This window comes from Dermochelys coriacea, chromosome 10 (genome assembly GCF_009764565.3).
Source record: "Dermochelys coriacea isolate rDerCor1 chromosome 10, rDerCor1.pri.v4, whole genome shotgun sequence".
NCBI lineage: Eukaryota > Metazoa > Chordata > Testudines > Dermochelyidae > Dermochelys > Dermochelys coriacea.
Window position 1 is genome coordinate 17,800,030 of NC_050077.1, and position 27,946 is coordinate 17,827,975.

General features: G+C 37.4%; 1 protein-coding gene across 12 annotated transcripts; it reads right to left on the reverse strand.

Moving 5' to 3' along the window:
* CCP110 (centriolar coiled-coil protein 110) lies at positions 1-27,933 on the reverse strand. Of its 12 annotated transcripts, XR_005295298.2 has the most exons (16): positions 27,682-27,933; positions 24,678-24,848; positions 22,929-23,057; positions 18,503-20,129; positions 16,975-17,102; positions 15,473-15,677; positions 14,666-14,802; positions 14,063-14,179; positions 12,784-12,885; positions 12,461-12,577; positions 11,817-11,897; positions 10,707-10,768; positions 6,808-6,867; positions 6,128-6,210; positions 2,704-2,825; positions 1-2,517 (listed from the first exon to the last, which is right to left on the reverse strand). XR_005295298.2 is itself a non-coding variant. In XM_043493496.1 (15 exons), exons 2-15 carry the CDS (start codon positions 24,813-24,815, stop codon positions 2,806-2,808), a joined length of 3,006 nt encoding a protein of 1,001 aa, XP_043349431.1. In that variant the 5' UTR covers positions 24,816-24,848; positions 27,682-27,933; the 3' UTR covers positions 1-2,805. The 12 variants fall into 12 exon arrangements, 11 of the variants coding, with proteins under 11 accessions (XP_043349431.1, XP_043349429.1, XP_043349428.1 ...); XM_043493496.1 differs by having other exon boundaries at positions 1-2,825; XM_043493494.1 differs by lacking the exon at positions 2,704-2,825 and having other exon boundaries at positions 24,678-24,833; positions 27,745-27,932.
* Positions 27,934-27,946: the final 13 nt, after the last annotated feature.

A 27,946-nucleotide genomic window follows, 5' to 3' on the forward strand; every position in this document is an offset into this window, starting at 1 on the left:
TTTAAAGATTAAAAAGTTTATTTTGCAGTATATTTAATGAAAGGGGCAAGACTGGTGAAAATGAACTAAAGTACAAAAAATAAATACACTTTATATTATAATGACATTACGTTCCACAAAAATAAAGTGAATTGAAAATTAAATATGTATAAATAAAAAATGTATCAAATTACAAAAACAAATTCTGGCACTTGTCAAGAAGGCCTTATGAAAGTTAAATTTTTTTGCTATGATATTTTAGTACACAAACTTTGAAACAGTCTTAAAGTAAAAAGGTTTAGTTAAGAAACTTCAACAAAAGTTGAACATTCATTTTTAAATAAATATTTAGACTAAGCCTACTTTTACGTATTGCCTCAAATGCCAATTAAGTACAGAAAACATCTACAATCAATTTTTAGCACTAACATACAACAGCAAGTAAGCCAGTCTAAAGTTGCCACCTGCAAGGTAGTCTAGAATTCTTAATAAAATAGGATGCATTTCACTTGTCATTCTTTGTTACTCTTGAAATGTTTTCCTCTAAAAGACTGATAATAGTAGAGTAATGCAAAAATTAAGAACAAAAATAAGGTTTTGAAAATGACTAGAAATCCAAGAAGTTCAGATTATCATAATAAATCTTTGTATTATGCTGGGAAACTAAAGAACAATAACCTTTAAACAGATAGGTGCAGGTCTTCAGCTGGTATAAATTAACACCAGCTGAGGATCTATCTAAGAGCTTTCAAATAAGACCACAGTACACAACCACTGAGTAGTCTGTTAATCCTCTAAATATTTCTTCGTATTAGTATTGCCTCTTTTTCAAGTACATGTCTGGCTCAGTTTAAAATACTGCATGATAAGTAACATTGCTTATAATAATGCAACAAAAGATACAGGATAAGGTACTGATTTATAGATGGAACCCATAACTTGTAGGTTTAAGGCCATCCCCAAACAAGTTCTATTAATTCATAAATGCATTTTTGTATTAAGGCATTTTTCCTTCCACCTATTTAATTTTTATATTGAGATATTTAATGAATATGGACAATATTTTGGGTCAAGTATGACATTTTCATTAAATATGTACCCTTAATTTTGTTTAAACAGTCCTCCCCTCTACCCACCCTTAAAGCTGTGGGGATACAGAAGTATGCTATTGACTGAATAATACCTGCCTTTAAGGATGGATATACACAGGGCAAAGATTTTCTCTATTTTATTTGAAAACCAAGGAAAGTTTCAAAGAAGCTCATTATCAAGATTAAAATTACTAAGCAGCCTCTCTTTAAAGAGGTATGTTCATAATGGCTGAAATAGCCAAAAAGACAGGGGCAAACAGGAGCATGTGTTTTGGAGGTTAAGTCTTGCAAAGTTTTAGGGACTCAGAACATCGAAGCATGGCTTCAGTGCTTGGATCTGTTACTAATGACAGTATTATTTTTTATTTAAAAGTTCCAAGTTATTTGTTTAGACAATAAAGTAGATCTAGGAATGTCAAAAATAAAACAGTAAGACACATAATGGTATGAAACAGTCACCTGTATGACTGCTGAGGACAATTAAAGTCTGAAGCGGCAAACAAAGTCTTTCCTTCTGGAACTCTTGTACAGCGTCATAGAATTGCTACATCTTAATTATATTTCATCTTGATCAAAATATAGTTTGGAATTAGAAAATGCAGTAAACAGTATGGAGGAAAAATTGCCTGGAATGTTTCATCATAGTGGCCTAAATTCACCACCCATGTGAACAGGGGCGACTTCATTCATGTACATGGAATGGCACATTTATGCCAGCAATTAATTCAGATCCATTTCTGAAACACAGTCAACAGAAATGAGTTTATCAGTCATTAGTATTTAAATTGACAGGTTAGCACATTCATATGTAATGATACACTCAGCAATGCTGCTCTCAAACAAATACACAGAGGAAAAACATACAGTATTGCTACAGTTGAATAAGTTATCTCTTCTTTGTGTAACTTCTCTAATTTTAGGGTAAAAGGCTAAAATAGGTACACATATAGGAAATCAGTTATGCAGACTACCATGTCTGAACTGCAATTGTAAATATATTTCCAAGAGTACAAAAAAGTGCACAATAAATATAAGAATAAGTCAGAGAGATGGCAAAAAGATACAAACATAATGTTGCACTATATTCTTCTCTATAGCAAAGCATTTTGAATGTGAACATATGTATGCAGTAATCTGAATACCTGACAGGTTTGTACCATGCAATTTGTTTTCATAAGTATAAGAACTGAACTTATTTGTAGCCTTCTCCATTACTTTAACATCATTCCATAAAAATCTACTGTATGTCCTCAAAATATGCAAAATGTTACGTTAAATATGTACGTTTGTCAATTCAAAGCATACATATAGGAGATGCAAGATCTGAACCAATGGTGAAGAGACTATGGCATTAAAATAGCCTTTTTTTTTTTATCCGAGTGAGTGCTGTCGTCTTAAATTGTCACAACATTTGGCTTCTTTCTTTGGATTCTTCCTGCATATACTCCTAAAAATAAAGCAGAAACAAAAAAAGTTAGCATTCTGTGATTGTAACTGTTCTTTTTATAAAAGAATTGTCCAATAAACACTGAAAAATTTAAGGACAGGAATACACAAACTTGTTCAAATATGCTTTTAAATAGATGTATTTTAAAATTAATATTTTTCATAATTTATTCTATATCTCAAATACCTTAAAATGAATAAAACAGGTTATTCGAGTTGTAAAAAGGCTTGTAAATAACTATACATTATAGCATTTTCTTCCTCAGTAAGTGTTCCCCTTGCTTTCCTGCTACTCCAAAACATCTATAACTGCAATATATAAATTTTAAAAAGGATTAGAAAACTTGAAATGACAGCAGTTTCTATATTGTACTATAACACTTGATTACATAAAATTATGTAAGCATTTTAAGCTACTATGGATCATTTAGCTCTTCTAAACTGCCTAACTCTTCACTATTATACAATGAATATCTATCATCATTTTACTAAATTACATCCCTATAAGGCAAATATAAAAAACTCAATCCTTCCACCATCCCAACTCCCACCCTCAAAGGCAGAAGTATCTTAAGAACCACCCAAGACAGACAGACTGAACAAGAACAACGCAAAGCATAAATACACAACCTAAATACATTAGCATTTTAAATTTTAATTGTAGTATTTCAGTAAGTTATTTATGGGCCTGATCTCCCCCACCCCCAAATATCCATGCACAGAGGAAACTCTCTGCATGTAAAAGAGAATGGGGGTTCAGCCCCTCCACAACATCCCTTTCACTCCACCCTATGGAGTCCACACAGGGTGAGGAGTGAAGCCTGAGCAGGTCAGAGGGAAGCAGTTGGTAGATCAGGAGCAAGGTGCATATTCATCTCCCAATGGCTCTATATTAGTTTCCACAAATCAACTCTCCCTTCTACCCCACTTTCACCAAGGCAGCTGCAGACGAGTGGTCATCCTGGTAGCACAGCTCCAGTGGAGATGAGGGAGGAGATGGAAAAATAGAGCACCTCATGAAGATGGCCCTGGTTTCCTGCAACATCATCCAGTTTATTTCAAGGGGGTGAGGAGGCAAACCCTCCTCTCACCACCACCAAACACACAAGAGAAGGAACTCTGAAGAGATCCTCTTGGAGATTTCCTCCCCAAAGCTCCTCTAACAGGTTTTACTATAGGAACAGGTGAGATGGACATACACTAAGAGGGTATGTTTTCCCTTTAGCTCTAGTGTATCTAGAAAAACTACCTGAGGAGTTACATCCATGTCAAGAAGGAGGCTATAGACCAAACAGACTAGAACAAAGATAGGGAAAATATACAAAGACCAAGCTTTGGAGATGGAATTTCAAATGATAAAGTCAGGAAAAAAAAAAAAGAGGAGGAAAGAGTAGATGGGTTGGTACATGAGCATTTCACTTCTAGTGATAGGGATTCAAGTTCTGATTGGCTCAGAAGTAAGATTAAGTCTGATTGCCACATTCTAAACCTAACAAAGCCACCATGTCATTTTCAGTCTGTGCTTAATGAATGTCAAAAACTAAAACAGCAGGGGTATTGTAGGTCAGTACTGACATGCACTAGCAGAGTTATGGAAAGAAATATGCCTATACTCTGCCTACAGCAAGCCAGTGCTGAGTCTTCATTTTCAGGAGCACACTCACAAATGTAAGATAAAATAAAAAACATATATGAATTTGTTTAGCTTTCAGTATTTTTTTTTTTATTAAAATTTTAGTTATTTGGGCACGACCACTCCCTGGAAACAATTTGTTCCTCACCCACATTAAACAGTTTACAGTGCATCTTTTGAAAACAGTTTGTTATATTCCAAACTCAAGGTGGGGTTTTTTTATAATTGAATAATTACCAAATTATTTACAGAATAATTAAACTATTCAATTTAGTTTGAACATGTACATAATGCAAGTTTTATTTGCATTATTAATTCAAGTTTAACCTTTTTTAATACTGCACAAATATTCAGATTATTTTTTTACACTTTTTAGGGCTTCTTCCAGATAATGATCTCACAATACACTGCTGTTAAGTTAATACAGATGGATACTGCCTGATTTATTATTTGTATTTGGAAGAATATGGAAGTGCTGATACTACAAATGTCATGGAAACATTGATGCTCAAGCACTCTAGATGAAATAAGGAGATTAGTTATGTAGCATAACTAAACCACACCTCCATATAGCCAGTTAGAAACAACTGTCAGAAGTTCAAAATGGCTATTATGAGACATTCAGTAATTTTACAGCAATTCATCAAAGGGCCATGAAGGCAAGCCAGACAAAATTTGGAGCCATTGTCATAAATAGGATTATTTTCACTGCTGAGAATCAAAATGTCATGATATCCAAGTCATGAGAAAGTTACGACTAGCTAAAGCAAGCAGGCCAGAATACATTGACTCCTCAGAGCATGCTTTCTGTAATTTTAATTGAGTGACCTTACAGGTCTGAACAATTCCTGCCTACCTTGGCCTGTGTTTTTGTCAGCTCTCATTAGCTAAATAGTATCCGAGCAGTGGGTGGGGAGTTTGAATTTTCCCCCATATGCAACAAGAAGATTGGATAGAAAAAAAAAAAAAAAAATCATACAGAGTACTATGGCTCACTTGTTGCATCCCAAAAAATTATGGTTCTCCTTCCTAAATAGGATCCCAGATGTTCCTAATTTTTCATTGGTACCCAACCATACAAATGCATTAATTTTAGAAGCGAGTTACATGAATTAAGTTTCTAAATCATATTTCTGTAGTAGATGACAAAGACCAACTGAGTAAAAAGATTTTACTTAGTTTTAATCAATCACAACTGTTTACATTCAAGTCTTAAAGTGGAAAAGTATCAGAAAATGTTTGCTTCACTAATGTTTTGTTAAGGAATGGAATGGACAAAACCCCATCTATGAATAGCTAGGCATTCCATCCACACCCCTTTTTATTAACAAACAAACAAACAAACAAACTCACTCCGTATCTGGAACTTGGACTACCCCTCATCTAAAACTGTCATACCCAACGCTGTGCATATCAGAGGGAAAAGGGTCATAAATCTTCTTTGATAATATCTAATGTACAGCACAGCATCCTACAAGATGTTTTAAAGTAGGGAATTCATATAATATTCCTGCTGGTAAATTTTCTGAAAATCCATGTCAAGAACTCTGAGTTTTAGTTTCTAAGGACAAGTCTTACATATATTAAGAAACAGGAATAAATGGCACAAAAATATAAATATCTAGGTCAGAGTCTAGATCTATCTACTCTAGTTCTGCAGGTCTCTTTTGATTAGTGCGTTTTTACATATGCTACTAAAAATTGCGTATTTTTGGTGATCAGGCATTTGGTGAGAGAAGGAATTTAAGCAGTAATCTTAAACTGTACATGTCTTTTATAGAATTTGAAAATGTACTATTAAGTTACTCACATTTTTTGTTTTTATAAACATATATAGAAGATGTTGATTTAGTCAAAAGTGCATTATAGCAAAGCTACAGCAGCAAGGAAAAACGATATCCCTTTTAAATTTTCTTGATACTAGTAACTCACTCATCTTCATTTTAAAAAGAGATCCACGAACCCATTTTCTACACACCTGAAGTTGCCTTGTTAGGCACTCTGCTCTCTGAGGACTTCTTTCTATTTTGCTCAACCCCCTTCATTGAGGTCTTAGGGGTTCTAATTAAATATAAAAGAGTTAATAAGTCACTTGCATTAAAATCCAAAGATTGTATCCAATAAAGAAAAACACTAAAACTGTTCTTGGTATGAAAACAACTATAAGTGATACAGTAGAGTCTCTTCCAGAATGTGCACATGTGAAACTCCTATTAACATTACTAGGAGTTATGCATATACATTAATAGGAGAAACTCTCCATGCACACTTTTTTTTTCTTACTACTCTATTCAAGAAACTGATCTAATGAGTACATGTTGCATTATTTAGGAGGTATATGTTTCTTATAAAATTATATTTCATTTTCAGTGACTGGAAGCAAAACTTAATGGAATGAATGTTACAAATACAGATGTCAGAACACAGTGTAAATGAAAAACAGAATATGAGACCACTGCACTTTTTCCCTTATAGTATAAAAAAACAAAAGCTAGGAAATTTAAGAACTGTCTCACCATGAATTGTAAGTTAGCCATTTTGCATTTGAACAATATTTGCACTGATGCATGTACATCTTACTTGGAAATTATTTGACTCAGATACTGCATTTGCTTTCAACCTTTAAGTTGTGCATTAAAACACATACTGTACTCTTACCCTTGCCTGCAAAGAAGCCTATGAATTGGAGTATTTTGTCCTTGATTTGGCTGAAGTACTCTGTTAAAAACAAAATCTGTATTAGTTTTGTTTATTTTGTTTTTAAACAAGTTTTATTTTTATATATTGCCTTCCACATTCCAAGTATCCCAAAGAAGCCAGCACAGTGTTTGGTTACATGTTACTAATGCAGAAAGCATCCAGTTACGTGTAGCAACCATTAAAACTCAAGAAAAGCACTGAAATAGCCTTCAGAGACAGAAAGAAGGAATCTATTTTACAGGTGTCTATACTAAAGGACTGAACTGTTTCAATTTAGAAACACAGCTGCTATGCATTTCTAGCGCCAATTGTTATTGCAACAGTTCCATGTGCATACACTTATTACCCTGGTATAGTGGACCCACACACAGCACCTCCTCCAACATTTGCTGTGGCTCTGAGTTGTGGTACTTATCACAAGGCTTCCGATAAGAAACCTGGAGCAGGTTCATACAAGTAATAAATATTTTCACTGATTACTATGATGCTGCCCTCCTGCCCTCCCACCAGTGGTTTATTTGAATTATTTGCTTCTGCTTGTAGATCAACACTCACACATTGTGGGGGCTGAACTACACACGTACCATGACAGAGGCCATAACTTGCCCCTGGACCTGCTGCTCAGAGTTGCCTGGGATTCACAATAAATAGCATCACCAACTTCATACGTTGGTCCTTGGGAAGACAGATCTTGCTTTTATTATTTTTGTACTTTTTTACATTAAATTTTGTAAATAACTATGTTTGTTTGGGAATGACATGACCAGTGGCTCTTAGTTGTCTTCATGGGATTATCCTGGGAGGCCCAAATGAAACAGTGCAGCTGCGGTGCTTCAGGTTTCCGATCAAACTCGCACTGACATGGTTTGAAATTAAGTGAGCAAAGCTATTTTTAAGATTTGCTCAAAGATGATGCAATCATACCAGTAGAGGGCATATCTGTGAAACGTTGCATGCTATTTTACAAGTATTCTGAGCATCTGAACTGGTATTAGCCAATATTCTCTAGTGTAGACAGACGTCATCTGGAAGGCAGCACCTCTAACAGTTCAGTACTAGTTTATTAATACAGAGTATAAGATAGGCCAGGTGTGAGACATGAACCGCAGAAAGCATACAAGGAGTGGAAGATGGGAGGGATCAGCAAGGAAAGCTACCTAATTGAGGTCAGAACATGTAGGGATAAAGTGAGACAGGCTAAAAGTCGAGTAGAGTTGGACCTTGCAAAGGGAATTAAAACCAATAGTAAAAGGTTCTATAGCCATATAAATAAGAAGAAAACTAAAAAGAAGAAGTGGAGCCGCTAAACGCTGAGGATGGAGTGGAGGTTAAAAATATCTAGGCATGGCCCAATATCTAAACAAATACTTTGCCTCAGTCTTTAATAAGGCTAAAGAGGATCTTAGGGATAATGGTAGCATGACAAATGGGAATGAGGATATGGAGGTAGATATTACCATATCGGAGGTAGAAGCGAAACTCAAACAGCTTAATGGGACTAAATCGCGGGGCCCAGATAATCTTCATCCAAGAATATTAAAGGAATTGGCACGTGAAATTGCAAGCCCATTAGCAAGAATTTTTAATGAATTTGTAAACTCAGGAGTTGTACCGAATGATTGGAGAATTGCTAATATAGTTCCTATTTTTAAGAAAAAAAAAGTGATCCGGGTAACTACAGGCCAGTTAGTTTGACATCTGTAGTATGCAAGGTCCTGGAAAAAATTCTGAAGGAGAAATTAGTTAAGGACATTGAAGTCAATGGTAAATGGGACAAAATACAACATGATTTTACAAAAGGTAGATCGTGCCCAAAACCACCTAATCTCCTTTTTTTGAAAAAGTAACAGATATTTTTAGATAAAGGAAATGCAGTGGATCTAATTTACCTAGATTTCAGTAAGGCATTTGATACCGTGCCACATTGGGGAATTATTAGTTAAATTGGAGAAGATGGGGATAAATAGGAACATCAAAGGTGGATAAGGAATTGGTTAAAGGGGAGACTGCAACGGGTCCTACTGAAAGGCAAACTGTCAGGTTGGAGGGTGGTTACCAGTGAGTTCCTCAGGGATCAGTTTTGGAACCAATCTGATTTAATCTTTTATTACTGACCTTGGCACAAAAAGTGGGTGTGCGCTAATAAAGTTTGCAGATGATACAAAGCTGGGAGGTATTGCCAATTCAGAAGAAGGATCGGGATATTAGACAGGAGGATCTGGATGACCTTTGTAAACTGGAGTAATAGTAATAGGATGAAATTTAATAGTGAGAAGTGTAAGGTTATGCATTTAGGGATTAATAAGAATTTTAGTTATAGTTGGGACGCATCAATTAGAAGTAACGGAAGAGGAGAAGGACCTTGGAGTATTGGTTGATCATAGGATGACTATGAGCTGCCAATGTGATATGGCTGTGAAAAAAGCTAATGCGGTTTTGGGATGCATCAAGAGAGACATTTCCAGTAGGGATAAGGAGGTTTTAGTACCATTATACAAGGCACTGGTGAGACCTCACCTGGAATACTGTGTGCAGTTCTGGTCTCCCATGTTTAAAAAGGATGAATTCAAACTGGAGCAGGTACTGAGAAGGGCTACTAGGATGATCCGAGGAATGGAAAACTTGTCTTATGAAAGGAGACTTAAGGAGCTTGGCTTGTTTAGCCTAACTAAAAGAAGGTTGAGGGGAGATATGATTGTTCTCTATAAATATATCAGAGGGATAAATACAGGAGAGGGAGAGGAATTATTTCAGCTCAGCACCAATGTGGACACAAGAACAAATGAGTATAAACCGGCTACCAGGAAGTTTAGACTTGAAATTAGACGAAGGTTTCTAACCATCAGAGGAGTGAAGTTTTGGAATAGCCTTCCAAGGGAAGCAGTGGGGGCAAAAGATCTATCTGGTTTTAAGATTCTACTTGATAAGTTTATGGAGGAGATGGTATGATGGGATAAAGTAATTGATCTTTAAATATTCAGGGTAAAGAGGACTAATCCCCTGAGATGGGATATTAAATGGATGGGATCTGAGTACCCAGGAAAGAATTTTCTGTAGTATCTGGCTGGTGAATCTTGCCCATATGCTCAGGGTTTAGCTGATCGCCATATTTGGGGTGGGGAAGGAATTTTCCTCCAGGGCAGAATGGAGAGGCCCTCGAGGTTTTTCGCCTTCCTCTGTAGCATGGGGCACGGGTCACTTGAGGGAGGCTTCTCTGCTCCTTGAAGTCTTTAAACCATGATTTGAGGACTTCAATAGCTCAGACATAGGTGAGGTTTTTCGTAGGAGTGGGTGGGTGAGATTCTGTGGCCTGCGCTGTGCAGGAGGTCAGACTAGATGATCAGAATGGTCCCTTCTGACCTTAGTGTCTATGAATCTAAAACCTGTCTCTTAACGATCTAGAGGCAAGAATGCTACTGAAGCTTGAGGATCTTCTTAAATAACCCCCATTTTGACAAGTTTCTACAGCTGGCTACATGAAGGTTCATGTCTGGGGAAGAGGAGAGAACAATATCATACTGTTTCAAAAACAGCATCAAGCATTTGCTTAAAGATGCTACCACTGCACCTAACACTTGAGAAACTTGGGAACTGGACTGACTGAATGAAATAAACACAGACATGAGGATCATGTTTGAGGATAATAACTTGAGAAACTAAAACTGGAAAAAGTACTATTTATTAACTGTAGCAAGTTAATAACTTTTCATATAATGGTTTAGCCCTGTGCATTCTTCATTACCCAAGGGCAATGACGACAGGACTAGCTGATGGCAAGTAAGCAGTCAATAGACCTAGCATTGTAAAACAGTTAAGAACATTTCAGTGTAAACTACAAAGAAGTCATTTTCACTGACCTTGTTTCAGGAGTATTTTGTTTTAGGATTAATTTTTTATTTGGCATTCCCATTTCTGAGCCTAATGAAACAAAAAAAAGTCTAAGTATCCAAACACATTTTTTTAAACATTTCTTAAGAAAAAATCATCAGACAAGAAGCTAGAAAAATAAAAGGAAGCCACCTAAGTAATACTGCCACTATTTTGGCAAAATTACGTACAGTATAAACTACACTTTCCAACTGCAAAACAAATAGAAGCAATTGTCTCCATTATGCCATAAGGCACTCCTACCAACATGCATGCATTTCTTATCATACACAGTTAATTTTGGAGAAAGCCATGAAAATAACTTAAAAATACAGCACTCACTTTGCAAACCAACTACAGACTAGTCAGACAGGAGTCACTTCACTCATCACTGAAACAGCATCTTAACAGCACACAGCGACATTACACATAGCTCAGGACAGAGTGAAAATTATATCAAATCAATTGAGAACTAGAGGAAATTTTTGTAGGCAGGATGCAGCTACCTATATTGAATTTTGTCACGGTAGTGGGGCAACCACTAATCTTTCCAAAAATGGTTATGGATTTTATTGACTACAAGCAGGCAAATTTTACCTTATCCAAAGCATGGCATCTCATATGGAAGAGTGTTCGCTATAACCATGATGCAGCATTGAGTCATTACTGTTAACTCAGCAGGAATGTCACCTGTTTATGTCACCAGCACCATTAACTGCAGTAATGTGATTCACTTGAGTTGTTACAGCCAAATGTAGAGGGTATTTGGACAATGATAAACGTAAACCATGATTCTGGAGATCAGACTTCAGAGTGAATTAGAGAACAGTCAGTAGGTACAGAGAACAAGATGAGAGTGTTTATGTTGTTTTCAGCATGGGAACAAATATATATGAATGTCTATATAAAAAAATGCCATTATAAAGAATAGAATTCAATACACTTATGTAAAAAGGAATCTTCCATATAAAAAAAAAAGTCTTTCTAGCAAATATGAGAGTCTTCCAAAATCTGTAACTATTTGCTAAAAGATTCAGCTGTATTCAAAGTAAAACTCCTTCGTTCCAATTCTCTCTACTAAAATATTAAATACATACATACTTCATGTACTTCTTCCTATCCAGAGACTTCTGTGTAGCTGTTGAAAGTGTCACTCTCTCTCGTGGAGTCTTTATTTTAGCCTACAGAAACACAGAAGTGGATACTAATATTTGTACTACTTTTATTACAGTTACCCCATCTGACCCACCTTAATTAAAAGATTGGCACTTTTCATCATAAAATCTGCTTTAAAAGATTTAATGCAACTCTTTTTAATTTACATGGTGATGTAGCTTAACATTCCAAACTTTAATTTAAAATAACAAAACCAATAAAAAAAGGTGTGCGCACATTTTCTCTTGCTATCAAATTAATTCCATCATCATCATCATCATCATCACCACCACCACCACCACTCTCTCACTCACACACACACTCACTTTGGAAGCATCCAGGCACCAAGTCCCTACTGTAGACTGGAGTCTTTCTGAAGAAGTTTAACTACTGGAGCACTACAGTTAAAGCCACACAATCATCAGGAAGATTGTTTTCAAAAGCTAAGGTTTATATTTCTTACTGGGTCAGGGGGAAAAAAAAAATTCTGTATCTTACTCCAAACACTAACAACAGATATTTAAATTGTGCCAAAAGTATATATTTCCTAGTTTAAGTGTTTCTTACTGGATAAAAACTTGGAACATACCATTTGCCTCAGCATTTTCTCTTTGCGAACTTCACGATCATGACGCAGGATATGCATTCTTTCAGATACTTCCATTATAAAGAATATATCATGGACGTCATACAGCGCAGCTCGTAGCTGAAATAAATCAAAGCTTTCATGAAGCTTTCTTGGTGAAACTAAATTTTAAAACCCTCTGTGTCAGCACAAAATGGCCATAGTTAAAATTATCATTTCAGATATTGACCCTCTGAAGTCTTCAGATATCTCTGTCAGAGATAAAATAATTTTCTCTTTTACAATGATGGAGTAATTATGAAAGAAAAGCTTAGAATATATATTACTTGAGCCATCACTCTTTCTTGTAGGGATGCATCTTGCACCGAAACAGTTCCTCTCTTTAAGGGAGCTTCAGACTGAAAAATTTTTATGAACTCCATAGTATCCTAAAAAATAAAAAGAAAGATTAAGCATAATACATAATCTTTCACACTGAGTGGAAGTAAATCTCAAACCATTTATACATCTGCTCCCTTAATCTCAAAAGTTCAGAGGAAAAGGATAGTGTAGTGGTGGGTAGCTAAACAGACATGGATTTAACCGTAATCCTCTTAAAAAAAAAAAAATGGGGCACTTAGACAATCTCCTCCTTGGCCTTACTCCTGTAACGAAGCAGAAGTAATTCAGCATTCTCACTATTGCAAGATTGGATTCCCCTATACACCGTATCCTATTCAACATCTTTTACTTTGTACTTACACACACACACACACACACACACACACACACACACACACACCCCATTCTCCATACTTGTGCTGTACGGGAGCAACTAATACTAAATCTACACCTTAGACCCAAGAAATATTCAAATTAATGGAGATAGCATTCCACTTCACCATTTTTTCCTACTGCTGCCTTTCTGAGCAATGGGAGTGACAGGGGTAAATAACTCATCTCTCTTTTCCCTTCTCATTCCCTTGTCCTTAGCTTCCTCTCCTCATATGAAATTAATCAGGGACAGAGGGGCAGATTGCAGACATTAATAGAATACCTTTGATGACTCTAATTTTAGCATCTATTTGAATATTTACGAAACTGCAAAATCACAGCATAAGTTTGACACAGGAAACTTCCGTACTAACTCAGGATCCAGGAAACATACAGTTAGATTAAAAAAAGTTTTAAGTCAGCAGATATGAAAGTTGGAATAAGGTATATTCTGCCATGCAAGGTTCATTTCAACTAAAAGTTTGCACACTAGGTATATTAAGAATATATCTAAGAAACAATTATCCAACTTCAGTCTGTATTAGAATGGTTTATAGGTCACTTCAAAAAAAGCACAGGAAAAGGTACTGTTGGGACACTATAAAAAAAGTAGTATGCACACAGCATGCAATAATTAACAACTATGTTTTGGGTAGTTAATTCATTCTCTAAAAACTATAGAGCTCTACTATTTATGCAGTAAACTTCATTAGTTAATCCTGAACGTAAAATGAATTTTGTGCTCTGGCAAAAAGTCTAGATCTAATTTGTCAGCTGAAAAGAAGTGGCAGAAACCAACGGGGGAGGAGGGGGGAATGCATAAAGCAAGCATATTTACAGTTATCTCCTTACTTTTACGGTTTGCCTAAGATATTTCAATTTTTCCGTTTGCATGAGCCTACGAGTCAGAAATCCCTTTGCCAAGGCAGTGATCTTACTGAACTTCATTTGCATCTCTGGATTGAGGGCCTTTTAAGAGATAAAAAGATTAAAATTGAGAGATTTTCTATGCTTTAATATCAACTACAATAAAAGTTCTGAATTATAATTTCTCAAAATAAAATTAAATTAAATTGATTGCTACTTGTTTAACAAAAATGTCTGTACACCTATCTTGTATTAACAGCCAGGTAATAAATTTTGCCAAGTACACTTTGGTTAGCCAGAACTCCCCAATATTAATTTGGTTAACAGAATAAAGATGTGGTTACATGATTAGTTTGCCTGTACTGTAATGAGAAAAATATTGTTCTGCTCTCTTCTTGTGTCTGCTAGTACAAATCCATCTAACAACTGTGGATCAACTAGTAGTTTTGCATTGGAAGTTATTAATGCATACCTGCAGTAGCAGTTGTACCGAAAGAATTACATGGTTAAGCAATAAATAAATAAATAAATAAATAAATAAATAAATAAATAAATAAATAAAAGCTTAAGTCAATTTAATTTTCTCACCTGAGACCACCTGGTTTTGGCCCTAACAAGCCTGGATGCTGATATTTTTGACATTCCACTACCAGATGGTCCCCAGAGGTAGAATGGAGCTTCATTTGTTGAACCAAAACTACTGGGCATGGTAGTGTTGGCAAAACCTATATGAAAAGAGAATGGATGATTAAACAAATGAGTACTAAACAGGAAGCCTGTGCACACAAACTACAATTCAAATACTTATACGTTATACACCAGTTACATACACACAGTTTTATGACATTGCAATTTTTTTTTAAATGTATAGAGATAGCAGCTAACATTCTATATTAAAACCAAATCTTTCTTGAATTTACTTTACATCGGGATATACATTGGACTAAAATTGCTGCCAGCATTTTCCCTTGTGTTGTATGCACTATATTCTTATGTCACCTATGCTTGTTCAAAATGTAGAAATATCCTAATCAAAGTGGGAAAGGGTCCACCACTATGCTAGTGTGTGAAAAAGTCCCCAATAGATGGTAAAATGATACTATACCAGATCTTATCCAAAAGGCATATGACCAAGGAAGATACTTTCAGAATTTTATTACAGTAGTAATTTGATCCTGCAAAGTGGACATAAGCCTGCTAAGACCACTAATACATTTTACATAGATTGCTAAACAGCTGTAAGGTGCTAACTTTCAGTACTTCCTGCCTAGACTGGATTCCAACCAGTGAAAAAGCAGAGATGCTACCATCATCAATACCATGAACGAGCCAGTACATTTGGTATATTCTGCTTTAAAGTGCCCAGTAAGCTTTTAATAATTATTTTCCCCCTACTTTTACCAGTGCTGTTCGAGTTTGTGTTCTGGATTGTCTCCACTTGAGTCAGCATTGTTTCCAGCAAGCCACTTTCACTTATTTTTCTCCATTCCAGTTCCATCCCACTGCTAATGGTCATTTTGGGTATTTCTATGTCTGCTGTAGCACTCTTCTTTCCTTTTAACCTTCTCTCCTGCTCTTCTATCTCCTGCAGATTAAAAGTCTGAAATAAACCAGATCTTTGATTCTACGTAATAGAATTTAAATACATTTTGAGCAAGCAATTGTATCTTGGCATAAGTTTCAATACAACATAGGCAGTTTAACTACTACCTTTTTTCCCATTTGCAGACCCCTAAACATTTTTGAATGGAAGTGCACACCATTTTGGAAATCTTAAGTATAGTCTGTGGACCCCCACATGTCCACAGACCACAGGTTGAAAAATCACTGATCTAAAGGCATCTTAATTTCCATTAATCTCTATGTAACAAACAATATACTGTATATACTCGTTCATAGGCCACATATTTTTGGTAAAAAAGTGACACATCAAAGAGCAGGGGTCAGCTTATAAACGGGTCTACACCAAAATTTGATGATTTAAAACTCTATGAAATCATTGAATTAAATATCTAATACACTGTCGTTTTATTTACCTGGAGCGTCTGAAGGCATGGAGCCCCTCCGTTCCCTGTGGCAGTGGTTCGCCTTTCCCATTGGCTGGGAACAGCAAACCGTAGCCACAGGGAGCTGAGGGGCTCCATGCCTGTGAACGCTCCAGATAAACAAAACGTCCCAACCCACCAGCAGCTTACCCTGACAGGCCGGGAGCCAAAGTTTACCAACCCCTGAAATATAGGGTCGGCTTATGAAAGGGTCATAGAGTTTTTACTATTTTTACCTATCCATCTTGGGGGTCGGCTTATAAACTAACGGACTAATGAACAAGTATATACAGTAATTGCACTTAAAACAGATGTGCTGAATAAATATACTGTAATAAACCCAGGAGAGCTCAGCCTTTCCCAAATAATATACACACCTGGCTTCCTATCCCTTTTGGCTTTTTTAATAGATCATGAAAATTTTATGTAAGCCAATACGTAACTGTACAGTAATTATCTAGCTTTTTCAGGATGTCTAAGTCCCCACTGCATCTCTTGCCTTTTGCAGTTTGATATGAAAGCATGCATCAATTATATATCTCTCTCCTGCGAATAACCTTTCATCTCTATACTAAAACAGAGAATAGTCCTAAGCCTCCTGTTTTTGTCGCACGAGTTTTGTCAATGCTCTAAATGCTGCTAGCCAGACCAAAATGGAAGCTCAGAGAAGGTTTCATACAATCATATTCTTCAAAGAGCTTCCACAAATTCAGACAGATTTATTAAATATCCATCTTGAGTATGACATTCAGAGAAAGATTATATTGTTTCCAGCTCCTTATACTGAAATAGCAAGTTGAGCAGTTAATCCTAAACACCTCATGTTAGCATTTTCCTATCTTGTTCCCTCACCTTCTGTAATTTCTCCTGTTCTCTCTCTTGTTCAGCTATCAGTACTGATAGTTGTTGTGCATGCTGCTCTTCAAGTCTCTTCCTCATTTCTTCAAAAGCCAACAGTTTATTTTTCAAAATCTCTTCTTCTGAAAAGAAAAAAAATACATGCATCATAAAGCATTAATCATATATTCTTACATTTTCTAAGTGTTCTGCAAGGCAAATAAACAAATCTCTACATTTTCAAAACATTTTTATACAGCACCGTTGGTATAGCTGCAAAAACACGAAGTAGAATATTTTTCTTTTATTTTATATTCATGTTTGTGAGATCAGCATATGCATGGATGGGATGGTATAAATGGCACTGACCAATCCCAGATTCAAGAAGTCACATGCAGAGACTAGCTCTGAAAAGAATATGACTACTTGCTTGAGTGAACAAAACATTTATTCCACTCAGTTTTGATAATTTCTTTACAGACTTCATTAGAGAAAAATTAACAGACATCTACATGACATTTTTATTCTTGAACTGGACCACCACCAATCCTGGTAATATTGAAGTTACTTGCAGCTGATATTTTAATGCATGTATGTTTTATTTGCAGTGTGCAGCTGTTTACTTACATTTAAGAACTCAAAAAAACTGCTCTACCATAGTCCTGCTCACTATACTCATGCTAGGCACCCTACTGACCTTTCCCTGGCACACAATAATTCCCTTAGATTTTCTTTCTGTTATTAAAAATTTCACAAGAGTCCCCGTACATGCACAGTGAGTCTGTGCTACTAGAATCTCTCCAGTCTCTTTGGAGGTTTCAGATTAAAACTGGGTGAATATTTAAAACACACCCCACAAACCCATGCATGCTCTTGTAAAATTTTCTTTGGATCATTTTTCAGTTGAGTTTTCCTCCTTTCATGTTTATGTTCCACCAAGATATAGCAAGCACCTTTATTGGCATGATTGTTTAATTTCTGTTCAGTGGCCTTTCATTTTTCTTTTTTTTTTTTTTTAAATCTCTCTAATCTAATTATATACAACAATCTTCAATAGAACAATATCAAAAAACTTTATAATACAAAGAGGAAAGACTCTGGTTATGGCAGAAAATGGTGATTTTGAGCAATCAGATCAGATAAAAAATGTTTTATATAACAAGAAAATGAATACCTTTTCTGGTATATGCTATATGAAAATGCCTAAGCACATACTCCTGTATCATTCATTATCAAGTAGGAGGTATAAGGCTTTTGCCTCCAACGAGGCAACTTTCATATACGGAAGATAATTTTGGTCATTCTATAGCAACCTTCAGAAAAACCTGGTTTACTACAGGGCCTTACTCGTTTAATGGATTAAAAATACAGAAATGTATCCTGTCATTTTATCATAAATGATGCACAAGCTAGGGGAATAAATAAAAAAAAAAAAACTAAGGTGCAGATGAAAGACAGTGGCCTATTTTCTAAAAATGAAATTTCTAACTAAAGATAACTTTTCAACTTGGAAAAAGGCTGACTACAGAAAATGTTATCTCACCGTTAGTACTACTGCCCGAGGTTTCATTCTTCTTACAATAAACAGATCCTATGGGGCATCTTCGGTCTTGCAATCTCCACTTCTCTTGTTCTTCTGTTCCATCTGTTAAAACATATGGGTTGTTCTCTTTCTGTGAACTATCAATATCCAAATCAAGCCTACGTTTCACTTTTTCAAACCCATTTTCTACAAACTGTTCATTTCCAGAAGAAATATTTGGAGTATCCATCTGATGATGCTTATTCTGGCTTTGCATTAGTAATGGAGATGGATTTTCTACATCATAAGATTTATTGAGTTCCATGGGTGAATTACTTTTGGTGTTTTCTAACAAACTATCTGGCTTGATTCCATTCACAGTTACAAGCTTTTGAGTCACCATTGACTGACTGACTGCATATGACTCATGCAATTTTGGAGTTGCAGTACAAGTAGTACTGTCCATTTTGTATGGCCTTCTACCATCCAGCATTCCCTCCATTATGGAAGACATCATCATTCCTTTGCTCTCTAGTTGACTAATGGAATCCTGACACATGTGATTTGAAGTCTCTGAAGAATTCGTGTTGACAACATGAGCTTTGCTAGAACAAACTGCAGTGAAGTCAGCAGTAAATTTTGGCACAGATTCAGATGCATTAGTTTGGTCAGTGACATCTTGTATGATCAAGTCAATTGCTCTTCCCTTGTTTATAGGGCTTAATTCATAGGCATTCACAGGGTTATTGATAACTATGTGTCCCATTGATGAAGGTCTTGGACGTCTTCGGTGCATTTTAGGGCTCATACTTGGCTCCGGGCTGGGTAATTTGGCATAAGAACCTGTAAGGCTTCTGACAATACTACCATCATGATCAAAGGTAGAGGTGTTTTTAAATTCTTCATCTGAATCCGAATCCAAAACTGGGGGTGTTCCAGCTCTGGTAGGTATATCCACTTTAGAAAAACTGGGTAAAGCTGATGTAATCGTGCTATTTACTTGGGTAGAGGCACCTTGAAGAAGAATATTTGATTTATTAAGACTTGGTTTATCAAGTGTCAGAGGAGTACAATTCCTGCCTGTAAACCTCGCTCTCTCTTTCCCAGAGAGATTTGTTTTAACTGCATCATTTTCTTTATCTGAAAGACTTTCATTAATACTTCTTTTTGAATTCCTTCTTAAGCTACGTCTGGTTTGCTCTCTCTCTATGTACTCCCTAGACTTTTTCAGAAGATTTTGAAGACTCATTACATAAGGATCAGGTACTTCCTCACCATCTGTTGGCACCTCTGTATGCTCTTGGTTTACATGTGCATTTGAAGTAGTCATATTTTGTGTTTTATCAGGAGATGTAACCTTCGGGCAAGCAATATTTTCTGAGAGGTTGCTCTCACTTTGTTCAGGAGGAATATGTTCTTCTGTGCCTCTAACCGAGTCTATTCCACTTGATGTAATCTGGATAGCAGTGTCTGCTGGCACAATTTCCAATGTTTTTTCAAGGTCTGTAGTACCACTGCATGTAACAGAACTTAACAAATTGAGATTCGATAGCATTTTGAAGCCATTTGAGGCTTTTGATTCTGAATTAGAGTGACCACTCTCAGGCTCCCACTGATCCAAATCACTCATACCAGACACCTTTCTGACCTGCAAAGAAAAATGGAAATTATTATGTCAATTCAGTGTAATAAAGCCCTTCTGTTTCTAATTAAGATTTAGTACATATGCCTTCTGATCTATAAAGTTAGATTGCTGTCACTTTAATGCAACATAAATTTTTCAACTTGAACAGAATGGAACTATGGCAACCACACTAATCTACGATGCAGAAGATGACCTTTCCAACTGGCAAAGATAATTTGAGGAAAATGCAACATAAATATATTTTAATATTTGGCTTAGAAGTTTTTATCATCATCATCAGACCACCACCTACGATAAAATTATATTAAAAGAAAAATGGATATTTAAACATATATTCTTTAAGTAGTAGTGTGGCTGCCAATTGTCCTGAACATTGTTCTTTAATAGTATGTTACATAAATGTATCATTGTGTTTATTCAGATATGTAATTCAAATAACTTCAGCATTAACATTAAATATACTTCAACTCAGATTCACCCATTGCCAATTAAGAGAAGGAATATGCAAAAGAGTACACACATAATTCTCAATGACATTTATGGACATACAGGAAAACCTTTTTGGTTTTCATTATTATGTAACCAGAGCTAAGAAAAAAATATCAACTTTTCTGTGGCAAGCAACTGACAAGAAAAAAAAATGTGCACAGCCCATTCAGTGTTTGTATACTTGTATAAATTCATAGTCCTTTTTAGGTATAGGTAACATTGCAGCTATTGACAATAGGCGCATTTAAACTAAAGAATAAAAGGTTGCCAGATTTGTATCAACGTAAGTGCCTACTAACCGCAGGAGGTCTAGAAGAAAGCAAACCATTATTTTTGTTTTAGAGTAGCAGCCATGTTAGTCTGTATTCGCAAAAAGAAAAGGAGTACTTCCTTAGGGACTAACAAATTTATTTGAGCATAAGCTTTCATGAGCTTTTCGAAAGTTTATGCTCAATAAATTTGTTAGTCTCTATGGTGTCACAAGTCGTCCTTTTCTTTTTGCATTATTTTTATATTCTTAACATATGCTCCTGGGCTGCCTTTCAAATCCCAAGTTAGGTGATGGTTTCCATGCACACAGTAGTAAACAATACAAGAAGCTCAATAGATTACATTTGCCACCTCAGTAATAAAACTTAAGCCCAATGCAAACTGTGTTCATTTAGCTGGTAGGTTAGTTCAAGGGCTTTATTACATCCTACTAAAATAAAAAACCCAAACTACACTGTTTTAAGAAACCTATTTAAAAAAAAACCTATTTAAATTTAAAGCAGGGGTTCTCAAGCTTTTTCTTTCTGAGGTCCCCCCCAACATGCTATAAAAACTCCACAGCCCACAACTACTGTTTTTTTGCATGTAAGAGCCAGGGCCAGCATTAGGGGTAGCAAGCAGGGCAGTTGCCAAGAGCCCCACACCACAGAGAACCCTACGAAGCTAAGTTGCTCAGGCTTTGGCTTCAGCCCTGGGTGGCAGGACTTGGGTCACTGGGCTTCAGCCCTATGTGGGGAGGGCTTTGGCGCCTTTGGCCCCAACAAGTCTAATGTCAGCCCCGCTTGGTGGTCCCCCCTGAAACCTGCTCATGGCCCCCCAGGGGGCCCAGATTTCTGGTTGAGAACCACTGATTTAAAGTATCTACCTGTCTACCTGATGAACAGTCCCATTATTGCACAAGAAAAAATTACTACAATATAAATTTTGAAGCATACACCAGCACTGTTATTTATTTTGCAAAGTTTAGTCACTAGCCTACAGTTTCAGGTGGAAAAAAGGGCAATGCCACTAGTTAACAGTTTTTATAGTAGGTTTCAGAGTAGCAGCCGTGTTAGTCTGTATTCGCAAAAAGAAAAGGAGTACTTGTGGCACCTTAGAGACTAACAAATTTATTAGAGCATAAGCTTTCGTGCGCTACAGCTCACTTCATCGGATGCATTTGGTGGAAAAAGCAGAGGAGAGATTTATATACACACACACACACACACACACACACACACACACACACACACACACACAGAGAACAGGAACAATGGGTTTATCATACACACTGTAAGGAGAGTGATCACTTAAGATAAGCCATCACCAGCAGCAGGGGGGGGGGAAGGAGGAAAACCTTTCACGGTGACAAGCAAGGTAGGCCAAATCCAGCAGTTAACAAGAATATCAGAGGAACAGTGGGGGGGGAGGGAGAAATACCATGGGGAAATAGTTTTACTTTGTGTAATGACCCATCCACTCCCAGTCTCTATTCAAGCCTAAGTTAATTGTATCCAGTTTGCAAATTAATTCCAATTCAGCAGTCTCTCGTTGGAGTCTGTTTTTGAAGCCTTTTTGTTGAAGTATAGCCACTCTTAGGTCTGTGATCGAGTGACCAGAGAGATTGAAGTGTTCTCCAATTGGTTTTTGAATGTTATAATTCTTGACGTCTGATTTGTGTCCATTCATTCTTTTACGTAGAGACTGTCCAGTTTGGCCAATGTACATGGCAGAGGGGCATTGCTGGCACATGATGGCATATGTCTGAAGGAAATCTATCTAGCTATTTTAAATGGTGTTATGAAAACAACAGCTGTACCACAAAAACTAGCTGATTTCTACAAATACCAAATTGAGCACTGACTACAACTGAAAACTTAACAACATTATTTAAAACTATTACATGTATTCACTGTAATTGTTCACCAGGTCATACAATAAAAATTACCAGCAAATGTTGGTCTAAAGAGGGTAAACTGCTAGTTTATGAGCCTTCAGCGTCCCTTGGAATGTGTATGAAAATGTCTACAACAACTAATTAAAAAATCTTGCATCAAAACTTGCCTGCACGTTTTCCAGGATCTCCTGAACACGATTCAGTAAAGCTCTTTTCCTGGAATTCTGCTTCCAGATCTCTACATCAATTGCTTTTTGTTTATCCTGATGCATTTCCTTTTTTCTCTCAAGACTCAGCTGCAAAACAAAATATCAGTGACTCCTTTTCTTTATCAAAAAGAAAATTAAATATAAAAAAATACTAAAAAAAAACTTGATATGTAATGGGAAAGCACATATGTTTGTTGAGATTTTATGCAGTTTGAAGATTAGTCTCTTTTTAACCATAAACATTTTTGGCAAGACAGGGAAAATTTACTCAAACCACATAAAGCCTAAACATATGCGTATGAAGTGCAGAGAGATTTAACTTTACAGGATCCACTCAACAGTTCATCATGTGGACCCTCTCACTGGATGGCCTTCCACACCAGACTATGCAGAGCTGGTAAAGAGATCTTTTGAATGGTGAATACAGAGTGCACAAGCACCCAAATGGCCACTCTCACCCCAGTTTCCTATCTGTAAGCCTTATCTAATTGCTGAGATGTGGGATCTTCACACTGACCCTTCATACCATAGGTGAATTTCAGACCCAAACATAGAAGTCCCTTCCAAGGCCTTATAAATCACTCTTCCTGCTCTAGTTTACTTTCTTCTAGCTCCCTTTTTTGTCCTAGAAACAGCATTTGCTGAAATAAAAGAAGTTACAAAGCTAAATTCTCTTTAATCACCCCATGTGTTTCCCCAGTGTTATTTCTTGTTATCCAGTGCTATTTTAAACAAGCCCAAATAATGTTAAATAACTGGCAAATCAGCATTTTTTCAACTGAAAATAAAGTGTTGTAGTAGTAATATTAATCTGGTTTTCCACATGATAAATATATACAAACATACATACATAATTAAAAAAAAAGAAAATGTAATTAGTAGGAATAAAAGGCTTGAAAGTAAGTTACCCTATTTACTTGTGAAATCAGAACCTGGAGTACTCAGAGTCCTACAACAGAGTAGGAAACAGTTTAAAAGGAGCTGCATCTCCTTTGACACTTTTCTCAGATCCTCAAACCATTGAACTAGTGTAGCTTTGTTGATACTAGAAGCAACAATGAGAAGATTTCAGAAAACCTTCTGTATAGAAAAAGCCTGGGAGGCGCCCTGCTAGAGAACATATATGTGTTGCAAGTTTGTCTTTGTTTATGCTAGTCAGTTTTATAGCTGTAATTCCCTACGGATCCAGCTCCACCAGTAGTAGCTGTAGTGTCAAGGATCAATTAAACAACAGTGGTAAAGAATGTCTATGCCCTTTTTACCCTATAATTTACACCACTGCTACCTGTTAGAATTTGGTCTATGAAATACACTAGGTTAGATGTGGTGCAAGACAGGTATATCGGGAGTGGAATATTGTAGAAAGGAGGGTATTATTGAGTGGGGAAGGGCAGCCTTTATAGAAGAAAGGCCAACGGATATAGCAGGAAGGGAAGAATAAAAGGAGTCCATCCCGCAGGTATTCCCCAAGTCATAGGCACCACAATCTAATTTGTTCAAATGACAAAATCCTCTTGTACTACATTGCATGACAATCCCCCTATCCCACCACCCTTATTTTGGTTTTGAACCTCAACATTACAGACAAGTACTTGTCTCCTGTACTACTCAAGCTTGGTCATATTTTATCAAGACAGAAATAACTAAATAAAAATGGTTGTCCTCTTCTTTTTTAATAGCAATGCCTAACTGACAAGGGAATCTTACCAGAGGTGAAAGCACAGGAATGCCATAGAATTGAATAAGTGAGATATTCTTCTGAGCAGATGAAGAGGTTTCCCTTTGAATCGACTCTCCTTGGATCCTGGCAAGATGCTTTTCACAGAACTCCTCATAATCCTCCATCTTAATATTGTACTGCACATAGAGGAAATATTACTGCCAAAAACACAAAATACAGCAATATACATGACAATCTTGGTTTACAGAATTAGAAAATAAACTGTTCTCTAAAGTGTGTTATGTTTCTGTCTCTCCCACCAGAAACAAAAAAGAACCAATACTTATTCTTCTTTAATTTGTGCTATTGTCAACCCCAAATTAAATTGTTCCTAAGAGACTGCTGTCTCATAAAGGGCTTGATTCTCTTTGAAATCAATGGCAAAACTCCCATTGATTTCAGTGGGAGCAGGACTGGGACCTTAAGTTGCGAAAGAAAGAGGCTTTGAGGTACCAAGTTACTTGTAACTCTTGTTCCTCTGTACAGTTCTCCCTTGACAGAGCCATTCTTTACAACCTTGGCAGTGAAACATCAGAAAAACTAGTACTAAAATATGATGGTGGCAATGTTGTTATTGTTACTTGTGAAGAAAAAAAAGCATGCATTTGATTGAGAGTAAGCTGGGAAAACAAATTAACACTGTAAACATGGTTAGGCTCAAACTAGCTTTGCTATAGGAAGGTAAGTAAGTTTTTTTTTTTTACACTAACCGTTTAGAAAATAAACAAAACTATATTGTTTGTGCCCTCAATGCGTCTAAGATGAATGCAGTGCTATTGTTTTACAAAAAGTTCATCCTCCCTTGAATGCTTTTTTGGGCGAGGAAACAGGCAGCTCAATATAAACGTTCATGATGTAATCACAAGAATAGATGGTTCCTTCGATTATGATGTACCATAATAGAGATTTGCAATACAGAACACACTGTTATAAATAAACCACTTAAGTTAGCTATAGAAGGCAAACACATATGTTTGCAGGTGCTGTAATTAATCAAACACCTGAAACAACCATTTCTAATACAGGTGATTGAGAAGCACTAGTGAGAATCAAAACGCAAATAATTAATTATGTGCCCTGACATGTACGTAATGAACCAGTACAGTTATTCCATTGGTGAATCCTGAGGACATCATAAGGCCATGAAAGTTAGAGCCTGAAAGATTTGTACATCACCTGAATCCCATGACAGGTTTTTGCAAGTTTTAAATCTATGTACCTTATTTAACAAAGCACATGTTTAAACAAATAAATCAAAGACATATTCCCCCATTCTTAGCTCTCCACTAATGCACAAAATCCTCCTTTCAATCCCCTCATTATGTTCTCACAAATATAAAATATGCTTATTACAAAATCCCCACAGATTACGAGAATCCTAAAATGGAATTATAACCAACAAGTACAAGTTACTCCAGTTTCCTAATTGTAATGCTATTAGAATCACTACTGGAATGACAGCTTTACTACAGAGGGCAGGGTACAAATCAAAGTGTTTTGTTAGATCTTCTATACAATAATTTGTGCAATTCTGAGACTGCAAGGAGGGCAGGTACACCAAAGTTAGGAAGCTGTGAGCAGAAATAGTGTGTCACATTACTGTGAGTTACTTATGATGCAAACCAATTACAACTACATATATAAAAGGGGAAAAATACATTCCTGGGTTGATAAATTATTAACCTGCTCTGCTTGAGTCCACGAGCTCAGAACCAAGGAAGAGAAGAAAATTCTGCTACAACTACCAAAATTGCTTGTTCCCTATTTTTACAGAACTCCCTTTCTTCCACAATATAAATTCACTGCACTTCTGCACTAAGTGATTGAACCACTGCTATCAAAATACCCCAGTCTGAAGTATGTGGACTTTTCAACCAAAGTCTTCAAATTATTAAGTGTGCAGAGAAGAAATTAAGATTTGAGTCACCGAATCTGTGATGGAGAATCCAAAAGCAACCATTCTACAAGTAGTGCTAAAAACTTCTCAGCCAAGAAAAAAAAAAAAATCTCAGCTGGTAACTGGTCTTGTGTGTTATTTGTTTTCAGGATTGTTGGGGTCAGGAAGTTATTTGGGGCCAGCTGTCTACCACCTCATCTCCCTTTTATCTGATCAGGTCTCATTATGGCAATGATAACTCCAATGCCTATGTTAAATTTCAGGCTCCCTTACAAATTGGATGGAAACCGGAAATTCCCCACAAATTATAAAACCGGTTCCACTCAAAACCACCACCACCAATGCTGATATGGTGGCAACCCCCATCCAGATTAAAAATTCACAGCCAAGCAAGAAACTCAAAAGGAGAGGAAGGACTAGCATGCCTTGTGTTTTTCTCACTCTTGTTCCTGCCTTCTTCCAAAATGCCCCTCCCTTAAGTTTCCAACGGCCTCCTCATTTCCTCGCAGCCCCTAACCCTTCTTCATCCAAAAGCCTCTTAAAAGGCTTGCTCTTTCTGTGAAGTCCACCAGCACTAACCCACATGACTCAAACGCCTTCTCCACGCACCCCCAACACCCACTCAACCCCTCCCCCCCCACTAAACCGTTCCCTCTGCGCCTTGTCTCAGCTACAGCTGCCTTTCCGAACGCAAATTCCGTGGGACTGGGACTCTTCAGCTTATACCGCGCCGAGCACACCCCTGACACCAAGCCCCGCAAGGGGGCAGCCTTCAGCGGCTGAGGTGGGGGGAGAACCGCTCCAGTTTTCGCCTCCTCCCGAGAGGGCGGAGACAGCAGCGGCCCCACACGCGCCGGGCTACAAGCGGAGCTGTCGGGGCAGAGCTCCCCCCCCCCCCCCATAACGCTAGAGCTTTTTAAACCCGGGGTGACGATCCCCCGCGCCAAACTGCCCCCGCCTCCTCCCTCGGGCTGCCCCGCCCCCGTTCTGGCAGGTCCCCTTAGGGAGGTGGCGGCCGCGGCCCCTCAGGTTTAGGCTGGAGGAGGAGGCCGGGAATCAGTCGCACCCCTCAGCCGCAGGGCCCCGGCACACACCTCGGAACGGCGTCCCCGTCCCCGCGCCAGGGCAGACTCCGCCCACTGCCCGGGACTGGCTCCGAGGCCCCCAAGGAGCGTGGACACGGTGCGGGCGGGCCCAGCGTACCCAGGTTCCCTGCACAGAGCGCGCCGCGGCGCTCCACGCCAGAGGGCAGCGGGCTCCTGGCAACCGCAAACCTCGCCGCACCCCGCCCTTCTCGCCTGCCAGAGCTTCCGGCTGGAGGCGACTAACCGAGCCGATCCGCTAAGTGACCCAAGACGG